The sequence below is a fragment of the Sebastes umbrosus genome, chromosome 13 (assembly GCF_015220745.1).
Source record: "Sebastes umbrosus isolate fSebUmb1 chromosome 13, fSebUmb1.pri, whole genome shotgun sequence".
Classification (NCBI taxonomy): domain Eukaryota; kingdom Metazoa; phylum Chordata; class Actinopteri; order Perciformes; family Sebastidae; genus Sebastes; species Sebastes umbrosus.
The window spans coordinates 8,549,224-8,562,893 of record NC_051281.1 but is presented as its reverse complement, the minus strand read 5'-3'; the positions used below and the strand labels follow the sequence as shown (position 1 = coordinate 8,562,893).

Genomic DNA, 13,670 nt, shown 5'->3' with positions numbered 1-13,670 from the left:
TCTGTTTGTGAAAAGTAAAAACACAAAGCCCAATTCTTCTTTTTTTTTTTTTATCCAAAAAATCAAACACGATACAGTGTGGACGTTCTTCTGCCACACAACCATCTTTGGCAAGTGTAAAGGATAGCAGCATGCACAGAGCATATTAACAAGACAACAGCCAAGAGTTTCTTTTTTGTTGTCTGGCCGAATTTAACGTTAATTAGCTACAGTCAATTTGTTGTCATCAGAGTGGGTGAAATTAACAGTCGCTGGCTTAAGCTTAAACTCCTACTCACTACAGCCTGTTAACACTGTTAATTATGCAAGTAAGTTATGATCAAAAATGTGGTTCTTGTGATTTGGAAATTGCACACTTTACTCAATTTTCACTCCGGTTAAACCTTGTCATTAAACTTTTCTTAACATCACAAGGGGAAAGGGTCAGAATGTAATTTATTTACAAGTAAAATCACCAGTATCTAGGGGTCCTCAAACCTAGAAATTCTTAGTTGACTAACACTCATACGATTTTGTCCACTAATCTATTAGCAGATTTAATCAACAGATCTGTGAAACTGAATTTCTCCACAAAGAATCACACAAAAGCACCACTTTAAATTGTGTGTTAAACAGAGATGTGGTCGTAAGTTTCTTGGAAATAAGTCATTCAGCATGAAAAAAGCATAAAAAAGGACTAATTAACTAAAGAAATCTTAGTCGACTGAGAACAAAACAACCAATTAGTTGACGGGAGCTAAGTTCACACGACTTTCAAAGTCGTCAGATCACAGTACTGTTCACACTACACAACTTGCTTGTAATCGGGTGTCTTTAAATCGTCGTGGTTTTCACATTACATGACTGATCGGCGACAGGGAGTCACACACTACAAGATCTTTCACCAGGAGGAATCCCAGATGAGGTTTCAAAACTACGTTTTGTCACGAAAACACGCGAGAAATACATGATAAATGACATAATACCATACACGAGACACATTGCTGATGTTTGTCGTTGGCACACCGGTTTCCACACGTCTATTTTACTATTTAGTCCTCTAGGTGCAACAACAACTTTGCTCCGTGTTGCAAATACAGCACATACAGTAAGTTCCTATTGTTACAGGTGAGCCCTCCTCCTCCCCCAGGTTTATCCTCAACCACTGTCTTGCGCTCTCATTGGCTGTAGCTCGTGGCCGGAGTCCCTTACAGGTCCAGATATTTAGCATGCTACATATCTGGAATGCATCTGTGATAGGCTTGCCGCGGTTATTGTTGTCACAGATTACATTACTTGCCCATCGCCCTCACGTCATTTTGCTTTTTTTATAGAAATAACAGCCATTTAGCTCATTTTCACGTATCAGCGTTGTTATCAATACATAGTCGGACGACGGATGCTACAAACTGAAAGTAAGAGCGCTCACAGACTGTGTGTGCGGCGGAGCGGCGCCGTGTGGACACCTGCGGCCCTGCAGCGAAAGCTCGAAAGGAGAGGCCAGACTCACATCCTTTTGTTGGGGAGCTCCAAAAACTGTCGGGGAACAGAAAACCAGGGCTAACGTCGTGTAGTGTGAAGTAGGCATAAAGAGAGGACAGCCCTACCAGTATCAACCCATACCAGTATGTCATATAGGTAGTACTCTTTACAACCTCGTCCACCACTTCATAAGTGTGGGACACAACCAAGCCAGCAATATGCATGTTATGTGGATCTCCTTAGCAACACTGAGGGAGGGAATACAACCGAGCTGTATATATAATTTTACTCGTCGGGCCCACTTCTACTGATGTGTTGATTGATGCAGAAATAGGTTCCAGCCTGACTTAAACAGCGGGACTGAATCTGGTTCAAATCCTCAAATTGTAACAATCGTAGAAGCACACAGAGAGAATCACAGTTCTCACGTGAAGCACATTTTAGGCAGAGCAGATATTAAATAGTTGAAACTGAGAGAACACACTTGGAAGCTTAGCACAAAGAGAGAGGAGAGGAGAGAGATCAGGGAGCAACAAACTTCCTCACTGGGGGAAAGTCTCAGAATCAGAGCCTACAGGGGATGAATTGGAACAGCGAGCGCCAGCAATAACTGTGGCAGCTCTGGTTGTATTGTGAGCAGTGAAGCAGCTCTTTCATTGGCAATGGGAGAGCGAACACATGCGTGGCAGCTTAAACAGAACACTACATTAAAGCAGGGCTCTGGATATGTGTATACAGTGTATCCTGTGTGTGTGATTTGTACAGCGTGTCTGAACTAGCTTCACAGGACTCACTCTTTTCTGGCTGGAAGGTTAACAAAGCACGAGTTATATCTATTGTTTGCTGTTTTTTTATTTTATATTGAAATTCACCTGTTTTTTTCTGCTCCGCACTTCACTATCAACAACTGATTCTGCAGTAAATGTCAAGTTTCCATGAGCTATTACCACAGGAGGCTATTAATGATGAACATAATGGTTTGGGTCGAGCTCAGTCAGGGATAAAAAATACTTATTAATGTGTTGTCTAAATGTCACAAGAGGTGAAAGATGCTGTGAACCGCATGTCGTTCTCATGTTAGCAGTCAGCTTTTACATGCTGCTCACCCAATTATATTTTATTGAATTAAACATTCACTGAGAACTACAGCAAGAACATAATTAACTGCATTTCAGTTTAGATAAAGAGAAGATGCAGAGGACTACCTAATTAAATTAAATTTATTTATATAGCGTCAAATCATAACAGAAGTTATCTCGAGAGACTCTTCATATAGAGCAGGTCTAGACTGTATTTACAGAGACCCAACGTTCCCCCATGAGGAAGCACCTAGCAGTATTAACAGCCAAACTAAATCAATAACTAAACTGCTTGTTGATTAAGGCTTTGTGTTGTTTTGTCAATGCAAACTAAGGCAGTTAAACACTCCGGCGTCCACCTCGTCCATTAATTCCTGATAATGGACACCTTGAAGGGCATTATCCCGCTTATACCGTGGTCACTCGCCAAAGAAAAAAAAAAGGACGATTAATTTATATTTTCATGCATTTTACAACCAAAATGAAGTTCTTCACAATCAATTCACTCTGTTTCCCTGGTTACCTCGTATATATATATATATATACTGTAGAGAATGCACACAGCAAATGGAATAAGATTTGAAAATTGTATTTCTGTCATTTCATGCTATAATCATATGTATTTTTAATGTGGATCTGCATGTAATTATCGGTTGTTACGCTACAATTTACATATAACTCCCATTTAATTGGATGTTCGCCTACCTTTTGCACCATGCGCACTGATAAGTGGCACAAAGATACCATATGACGGGTCAAAGCGCTGAATAGCGAGGTTATGACAACAATCTCACAGCCCTGCTTATGCCAATATTCACACTGCCATGAAATCTGAGCCCAGATTATGATGTTTTTAATCAGCAGTATCTGACTCATAAAAACTTAATGCTGATGATCTTTCTGGGCATTCGCACAAAAACAGTTGTATTCACTCTTTGTGATGACACAATACGCACAGAAAGTGCCAATTATGATACACTAGTGTCAGCATACAAGTGATTAAAGTTAATATGTAGAATCATTAATGCAAATATAGCATATTTCTGGTGCATGTGTAGCTATATATTTTAAAATGTCAATCCACCACCACGATCATAATATTACTGCTGGAGGAAACTAAAGTCAGAAGAAGTAATAGGAGGATGAAATTCAATAAACGGGGCTCAGATGTTTTAAGCAGGAAGAAAAAAAGAGAATCAAATGAAATTTAATCAAATGTCATAACCTGTTTAACTTTGAAGGCAATCATCATACAAAAACTAAGCCTATAACTCTAACTGCTGTGGAAATGAAGAGTAAACGAAGTGTTCAGCAAAACATCACTGTGGTTTCTATCATTGAGTTATGCAATTTCCTGTACTAAATATAGTCAAGGTTGCATTGCTGACATTCACTTTGAGACAGCAAATGTGACAGCGTTGAGTTGGCTTCAATCTATCAGTGATCTTTGATGACACTGCTGTAAATGTGTTATCATGAAGTCTCCAGTAATCCATCCATCCATCACTGTTTAAAAAAAGCGGAATGCCAATGATTTTGTCCTCATGGTTTGTTCCCACAACAAAAACTCAAAATGACAAATCAATTTGTTATTGATTTGTGTTGTTAATTGATTTCCAATAATGAATATATATATATATACATTTGCATAAAGCAGCATATTTGTCCACTCCCATGTTGATAAGAGTATTAAATACTTGACAAATCTCCCTTTAAGGTACATTTTGAACAGATTAAAAAATGTGTGATTGATTTACGATTAATTGTGATTAATCATGGACAATCATGCGATTAATCACGATTAAATATTTGAATCTATTGACTGTCCTACTCAATATACATTCAGACAGCTCTACAAAATGGCAAACTCTCTACAGTATATAGTCCAATATACAGTATAGTGAGTAGTGAGTGATTTCGGACCCGGCTTTTTTTTCTTTGGCAAAGATAAAAATGGTGACTGTATGAACCAGTAGGATTTCCCACATACACTGTACTGGATAATGGCACGTGTTCTGGTTTAGAACTGATAAGTCCACTTTAATAGCAAAACATTTTGGTGCAAAAGTGAGAACACTGAGTAAACTGTTTGAACAAACACGGATTGAGCCTGGCATCAGAATTAATCTTTCATTCTAATGCCAAGCCATACGGGCTGACAAAGTCTCCAAATTCAGTTTCCAAGCAGCTCCATGCTGTTTCTTTTGGAAGCTATTTGTTTATGTTCACTTTCTGCGACTGCCACTAAAGATAACATATGAAGTCTGATGCTGAACTGTGTTTATTTAAATCTGACATTTGTCTTCCCCAATACAAGCAGTGGAGACTACAGAGATCCCACGGCACAGCCATGAGCAAGCGATTAAGAATGAGCAAGTTTCCTGAAGGTGAACGAAAAGAGTTTGGTGGTTTTCCATCTGGGCACCTTCATATCAAGGCCTCTCGGGATGTTCGGCATGTATATTCATAAGAGGTGGGCAGGAACAGGAGGGAAAAAAAGTTTTGTAAGAGACCCAGCTGGTTGCCTAAAACTTCTCTTTGGTGACCTCAATTTCTCTTCTGCTTTCCAATGAGTTTGGTCTGTCCATGTGGGACTAAGCACGCTGTACAGTATCTGTACCTGAGTGAACTTGAGCAGAAGGTTGGCCCCACACAAACTCTAATGACTGTAATGTGTTATCTTCAACAAAAAAAATGTATAGAAAGACAACAAATAATCCTATTTTCTAGACAAATTCATTCTTTAAGAAAGATTCAATCATTCTTGCTGCTTCAGACGAGGAAGTGAAAGCAGATGCCTGCGGTGTTTACTTTAAGAGGTGGATTGTTAACATTCCGGTCACACATCCTTACACATCAGATAGTGCCTTTTAAAGGAATTTAGAGCACAGAGGTGCCGTGTTACCTATTCATTGACAAGAGGTGTGTGAAATGACATCAGACATAAAAGAGAAGTGGATGTATACAGTTCACAAGGTTAAGACAGTCAGTGTGGAACCCACTAATGCAAAAAGGCCAGACAATGAAGATGAGGCCAATATACTGTATATAAATCCGTGATGAGCAAGCTAAAACCTCTCGGGGTTTATACAAGACCATAATGATGTTATTTAACAGGATTGATCATGAGACAACGATGGAAAGTGAAGACAAAAGCAGATGTTGTTGGAGTTATGGCAGCTATAAAGCTATAAAGAGCATAGTTAAAAAATCCAACATGTGTGCACGGCAATTATGATGAGCCATAAATACCATGTTCTAGCAAAAACAAAATACAGTCTGGTTTGTTCAAATTTGGAGTTAAGATTGAAGAGAGGCATATGTAGTAGGCAACATGTATGATTTATTAAAATGTATCACCACTTTAATGTCTTATTGAAGTGCACCTTGATTTAAAGGCTTTAGGAAGTTTGAGTGCATCCACATTTATTAACTAGGGCTGTCAATCGATTCAAATATGTAATCATGATTTATCCCATGATTGTCCATAGTTAATCTTGATTAATCGCACATTTAACTGTGCAAAATGTACCTTAAAGGGAGAAAATGGCCATGACAGTTTTTCCCCGCCAAAATTTAGCGTAACTTCACGGCAAGCTAGAATGAGATACCAGTGGATTCCTTAGGTTTTCTAACTTCGTATGATAACAGTACCTTTACTCAAGCTTGAGCCCGCTACAACCTAACAATTGCAAGTTGCGTCAATGCGTTAAAGAAATTAGTAGCGTTAAAACGAATTAGCGTTAACGCGCTATTACTGTGTTAACTTTGACAGCCCTATTGTTTATATAATAAAAGACTGATACTTGATGTCTGTGTCTCGATACAATATTGCCCCACAAAATATCGGGATACTATGGTGTACCAATTGTTTCCCCCACCTGTAGAATGTAGTAGGCAATATGTATGATTTACTATAATGCGTCACCAATTTACGGTCTTATTGAAGACGTGCACCTTGATTTAAAGGCTTTAGGAAGTTTTGGTACATCCACTTCTATTAACAATACAAACCATTAACTACTCAGTTTACAGAGGAAATATTTTAAAAGTTTATTTATACGTATATTTAATGTCTACACATATTTTGCAGCCCAGTTTAGATCAAATCAATGGTGGTTAATTTGTGGTGAATACTGCAGTGAAACATAAATTTGTTCTTACTGTGAAAGAAAGTATGGAATGAGACAGCGATTGAAACATTCAGCAGATGTCCTCTTTGGTAATCGTGGGTTTTAAGATATCTGACTTTCTAACCCTAGCGCTTTGTACAAAAAAATGTAAAATGCAAATCAGTACATCCAGCTGATGCATAGGAGAGCATACGTACTTCTGGATTTATAGGTAACTCAAGTGTGGCTCTATCCTTCATTTAACTCGTTGCAGAGAGAAAAATAATTTGAAGTGGAAATTGGAGGTCTTGAAACCATGGTTTATAAAAGCACTTACAGCTTCAGGTCCACTTTTGAAAAGACCAAAAATATTATACCACCGAGTGTAGCAGAACTAAGAAAAAAAACGGTAGCTCATTTATTTCAAAACGAAATATCAAGTATCAACATATCAAGAGATTTAAAATATTTATTATGAGGAAGACGGATTCTATTTCTGATTAGCAGTTATTTGAACATGTTATATTTAAAAAGAGCCAAAAATATGACATTTTATTATTTTATTTTACTCTCTTTACTCTCAAGATATCCAATGTAAGGCTGGCTTGTAAAGGAAAAAGAAAAAGGTACGGTTTTGTGTAATTTTCTGCACTCAGCCTCTCTTTCTTTACTCTCGAGTTGCAAGTTGTACTGATTTACTTTTGGAGGAGCTTCAATGAAGTCCTCGTGCTGTTGCTTTGTCTCCAAAACACATAAACATTCAAAAGAACAGAATTCCATTAAAAAATCTCGCCTGACCTTCTTTCTTTTAACATTTCTTGTACTTCCTCTGAGAGACTGTGGCTAATGCCGTGACTCTTTAGTGCTGCCAGTAAAATACAGCAAGGTCAGGCTTACTGCTATCATGTTTTAATTGTATGCTAGAACTATATTAAAGTAGCCTCTAATCGGTATCCTTTTGGGGGATCTGTAATAAAGAGAGTAATTTACAAGTTGCAGGCAGTGTGAATGTATTATTATGATGGCTACTTAATACTGCAGAATGCGTGAAAGACTCGAACATATATAAAGCTGAATGAGGTGGCTGATAATTTAGATTTTAATCACGTTGTCCTCCAGCATCAGCCGATGAACTGACATTTCTCAGCCTGTGTTGACAAGGAATGGGAAATATCTGAGCCTGCAAAAAACTGCCTGCATGTTCTTCCTGGGCTGACTTGAGCATTTCTCCCAGGTGGGGTTTTGCATTTTTATTAAACCTGACATATCATGGACACGGTATTTTAACTGGGTCTGCAGACCTCTTATCCTGATTTGCTGTTTAGTTGGATGAACAGACCTTAGCAGTTCTCATCCCTAACTCGTAACATACAGTACTGCCACTTGGTCAGGACCCATTGGTATCATATTCTAACACGCTGGGTAGCCAAGTGCGTCAAACTATGAACCTCCACTAGTGTCACAGTAAACACGTGGTTAATGCTGTGAATTCAAACAGAAACACTTGCTTAGGTTTAGGCAACAAAACCACTCAGTTAGGTTTAGGAAAGGTTTGGGTTAAAAATACTATGTTTACAAAGGGATGTAGACGTTTTGAACACAAAGACACCAACATGTTGTCGGTTTCACTCGGGACACAAACAGTGGGTAAAAGGCCTGTGTTTGTTTGTCCCATTCAATTTTCAGTTCATGAAAGTTATTTAGGGCTGCACGGTGGTGCAGTGGTTAGCACTGGCGCCTCACAGCTAGAGGGTCGTAAGTTTGAATCCGGCTTGAGGCCCTCCTGTGTGGAGTTTGCATGTTCTCCCCCGTGTTAGTGTGGGTTTTACTCCGGGTACTCCGGTTTCCTTCCACAGACCAAAGACATGCAGGTTAGGTTAATTGTTGACTCTTAATTGCCTGTAGGTGTGAATGTGAGTGTGAATGGTTGTCTGTCTCTATGTCGGCTGGGATCGGCTCCAGCCCACCTGCGACCCCTAACGGGATAAGCGGTTGCAGATGGATGGATGGAAAGTTAATTATAACCTTTTTTGGTCGCCTGAAAATGTCTGATTCAGCATTCGGTTGTACTTAGCTCCACCTTCTCGTGTCACTTCTAGTTGCAAAAAAACACGATGGCGACGGCCAAAATGCCAAACCCAGGGCTTCAAATCGGCAGTCCACAAACCAATGGGTGACATCACGGTGACTACGTCCACTTGTTTTATACAGTCTATGACCAAAAAAGACATATTGCACACTGTTGAAATGTATTTCCACGTCAATCAATCTTGATTTAATTCCATTCTACCAAGTAAATCCATCAATGCAAGCAATAGTGTAGGGAGTGAGATATTAGAGCAAGAGTTCTCAGGGTCTTGGACTCCTCACAGCTGTGAATCAGAGGCTACCACACCTAGCACTCAAACAGAGACAAAGCCCAGCGTGACTTTAACAGTCTTACAGGTCAAAAAAGGTCGTGGTCTCTGCGAGACAGGGTTTACTGTTGTGCCAAGACTGCAGCAATCACGAAGCCGACGCTGCCTTATCACAGAAGCCAGGTGTCCATAGCAGCTTGGTATAGCTGCTAAGGATGCGGGCAACAACAAAACCTTGTGTACAACACCACACCTGGTGCTACTGTCCTGCTGTGTCTCTTGCCTGCCCTGACAGGAAGGATGATGAGAATTCACCTTGGCAACTAGTTCAACCACAAAAAGTTAGAAAGCACCAGCTCATGCCACCGTTTCATGAATTAGCATTTATACCATCAACCATCACGCATTCAGAGTTAAGTGTTACAAACGATAAATAGATTAAGCAGCGCGTATCTAAGTGAATGTGAAAACGATCCCTGAGCTCCTATAATCAACGAAAAAAACACTTCAGCTCAAATTTACTTGATTAAAGTTTGGGATAATGAATGGGAATAAAACAAAGCATTTTCCACAACTATATATTTTACAAATGTAATACAGATTTAATGCCATAAAACAAATTCCACAATCTTAACAATCCAAATAAAATGAGCATGCTCTGATTAATTAACATAATAATGAGAATACTTATTAATTAATGGATGTATTCTAAACCCAAGGCGGAAAAGAATTAGTGTTAACTCTTACCTCGACAGTGAACTCCTTCATCGTAGCCATCTTCACAGTCTCTGGCCCCATTGCAGAGTTTATTGAAATGAATACATTTTTTTGTCCCGATGCACTGTATGTGATTGAGGGAACATCTGATCACCAGCTCCTGCGCACCTAAAAGAGAGAAACGAGAAAGTGTAAAAACTAGGGCTGTAATTTCTTTAACCATTAACATAGTCGATCTTTCAGAGATTGTAACGGGCTGAGTTTTAAAGTTAGAGTGAAGATACTGTCATCATATGAAACTGAAAATCGAAGGAACCCATCGCTACCAACCATGTCATACTAGCTTGTCGAGAAGGAGGGTAAATAATGCTCCAAACTTACGCTAAATTTTGGTGAGGAAAAACTGTCATGGCCCTTTTCAAAGGGGTTCCTTGACCTCTGACCTCAAAATATGTGAATGTAAATGGGTTCTATGGATACCCACAAGTCTCCCCTTTACAGAAATGCCCACTTTATGATAATCACAAGCAGTTTGACCTGACAAATCTTCCTTTGAGGTACAATTTGAACAGATAAAAAATGTGTGATTAATTTGCGATTAGATATTTTAATTGATTGACAGTCCTATTAAAAACGGTATCTCTATTTATTTCAACATTGATAATTAATGTACTGTATCAGTTTACTGCAAAGCCAAATAAGTGTTAATAAAGGGGAAGCACTTACAGTGGGAGACCATATGTGAAATACATTTGCATATTTCATTGTCATTATTATATTTTTTGCAGATAAACACATTTTTTTTCTTTTATCTTTTGAATGCCTTCTCAAACTGCTGATACTTCAAGACCTCTTTTTACAGGAGGTGGGAGAACCTATGCATATGCAAATGTATTTATACTTCACACAGCATTGTTCTTTACACACAACAGATGTTCGCCACACTGCTTTGCAGACGTGCCGGTGAAAGTCCGATAACAAACTGCCCGACTCTCCCTTCCAGTCAGGCAAACAGCGGCGAGCAGCTGTTTAAGGATTCATGAGGCACATAGGTGACCCTCATTCATGTGGCAGCCACGAGAGCACATAAAACACAGCTGACCAGTGCACCAGCACTGTAAATGTGTCACATCTCCACCCCAACTACATTGATATCAATTACCAATGTGCCTCTGCAGCCACTTAATGGGAAGATTGATCATCCACGCGATGGGGTCTGCAACAATCCCCCGAGTTCTCCCACCCCGAGGAAGTCACATCCAAGCCCATCTCGACCGGGCAGTTACTTATTCACAGCATCCATTTCTACTTGGTAAGGTAAGAGATGCAGCAATTAACGCGGCTATTACAAAGCGGGCTGTCGTCTCCTGCTGATTTACAGACGGGATATGTAGAAGCAGTTGTGCGTCTGTATTGACACAATAATGACTCATATTAGTTCCTCCTCCGGAGCATTTTTATAGCTTTAAAAGTATCCCAGGAGAGGCTTCTTCTTTAATGAGTATTTCTTGGCTATCTCTTCAGGCCCCAGTGATTCACACTATTTCTATGCCATATTTAGGTGAGTCAAATATAAGTGACCTTGTCTCTGAGAGTTCATATTTCATACGTGAGCAAACTGGCAGCCTCATCTGCTGGGCTCCGAAATGTCTTTTAAAGCATCACTCTTCATTTCTCTTCCAGCTCCCTTTTTGGGGTGGACTTTTGATATTTGTGCCCCGTACAGACTTTTATGTGAATTTGTGAATCCATCATACAAAAAAAGCAAGTGTTCACAAGTGTGTATTACTCACACACTTGACTTTTATGTCAGCGTTCATTTTATAAACATGAAAAAGGAAAAAAAAAATTGATTTTGATTCAATTCAATCATTTTTTGAAGCTGCTAACATTCACACATTTGGATTCAAACTCAAATATGTGGTAGATCCTTGCGTTTAACTGTCACACATTTCTAAATATTTTCACCCACTACAGAAAAAACACACACTGTCACAGATCATTCCACCCAGTGCCACACCATAGTACATGTCCATTTGGCAAATGCGCTATTTAACACCGAGCTGTAAGGGTCTCTGACAACGTAACAGCGTTGTCAGCCTCTCCCCTCGCTATCTCGCCACATGGGTTCTAATCTAATGTGATAAGGGGAGGGATGGTGCATGAATATTCAGTGGCTCTGATCTGCCATGCAGGGGTACACAGATGGTCTCTCAACGGCTGAGGTATTCAGAACTCCTCTGTCAATTCCCAAACTACAGCGCTATGTTGGATGATCGCTCAAAGTCATATATATGTGGGTAGTACACACCACGCCGTGTAACACATTCTCTGACAGCTACACTGGAGCTCCTCTCGCCTTAGATTCCCATTCCAAGGTGCTGAATGATGCTTGAACCCAACATGCTGCGTCCACACACCCACACAGGAGTTTGTTTTATTCTGGTTGATTAGACTGGCAACTAAGGTTGTGATTAGACCCATGCTAGAAATTACCAAACATCAGGTCATAATCATCATAAGAATGATGCAGCAAAACTAACAATTGATGTTAATCAAGCACAGTTTGTACACGTACACACTGTCCTGAGCCAATATATTTTTTCAAACTGTTGTTTTTGTCATGAAGACGACACACAGAGCGGGAATATCACGCTGCAAAAAAGCAACGTATGTTTTTCTGGAAAGCAACCAACCAATTATGTGCGGAATGATTTGAGTTGCGCCTACATTTATGAAAAAGCCCAAACCAGGACGGCAGACTTGATTACTCCTTTCCACCTTGACAAAAGCAGCGCATACCAGATCCACTCTTACCTTTCACAATAAAAGCCCTAGACATATAATATTCACAGGCGAGTATGTTGTGTTTTTGTACCGTTTATTCCTCACACCCCGGGTGTGTAAAAGCTTTAAGTGAGAACACATCTTTAGGTGTACCATGGATGTGTAGAGGTTTTACTGTAAGATAATATAATGTAGCAAGCTAACTGTCATGGTTAAAATTTAGAGGAAGCATAAGGCTTTTACACACAGGCAGCATTTTTTTTCTGCGATTAATTCGCACATCAATATATATTTTTTTGTACTGTTGTTTTTATCATGAAATCTTTCACACAGAACACGAATATTACGTAGCGAAAAAGTGATGTAATTATTTTTCAGAACAAGTTGATTTTCTGAGATTTTGCACCACGAATAAAGGCATCAACCAATCACATTTTGATTATCTATGAAACAACAACATGGAGGCTCCGTAGTGTGAACCATGACAGAAAACTTTATTACACATTTCCACCTTGACAAAGGGAGCGCATACCAGATCCACTTCCTTTCTTACCTTTCACAATAAAAGCCCTAGACATATAATATTCGCAGGCGAGTATTTCGCATTTTTTGTGTGTATTTTGCAGTGTGTAAAGGCCTTACGTGAGAACACCTGTTGAGGTGTACCATGTGAGGAGGTTTTACTGTAAGATAATATACTGTAGCAAGCTAACTGTCATTGTTAGAATTTAGAGGAAGCATAAATGTGAACAAAGTTAATGGAAACACATGATCAGAGGCAAACAGAAGCAGGTTTGTTTTTTGAGGCTTAAACTGAGTTGAGAACACATCCGTTTAATTGAAAATGTTTTGTGTTCCACTGACTGTGTGATTTTGCTTGAAATGGGGCCATGTTTTCTCAGAAAAATCCCTTTTCTCTGCACCTCTGTCCACTTTCACTCTCACAGAAACTGGTGCAAGCTACAGCTTTGAATGTTATTACTATATACAGCATGCAATTTCATACAAATGGCTGATGATCGACATAGATAGATGGACAGATGGACAGATAGACAGATATATAGATAGATAGATAGATAGATAGATAGATAGATAGATAAAAAAACAGATCAACTGTATGTATAAATCTCCAATCATTTTAGATGAAAACTGCGAGG

The 13,670-nt window shown here is 39.2% G+C and overlaps 1 protein-coding gene across 3 annotated transcripts in view; it reads right to left on the bottom strand.

Annotated features, from left to right (window-relative positions):
- lrp1bb (low density lipoprotein receptor-related protein 1Bb) overlaps positions 1 to 13,670 on the bottom strand; it is a 314,579-nt gene that overhangs the window by 200,613 nt on the left and 100,296 nt on the right. For all 3 annotated transcript variants that reach the window (XM_037789698.1, XM_037789696.1, XM_037789697.1), the window contains exon 2: positions 9,757 to 9,894. In XM_037789698.1, coding sequence (XP_037645626.1) covers positions 9,757 to 9,894 — 138 coding nt within the window. The remainder of the gene's footprint in view (positions 1 to 9,756; positions 9,895 to 13,670) is intronic.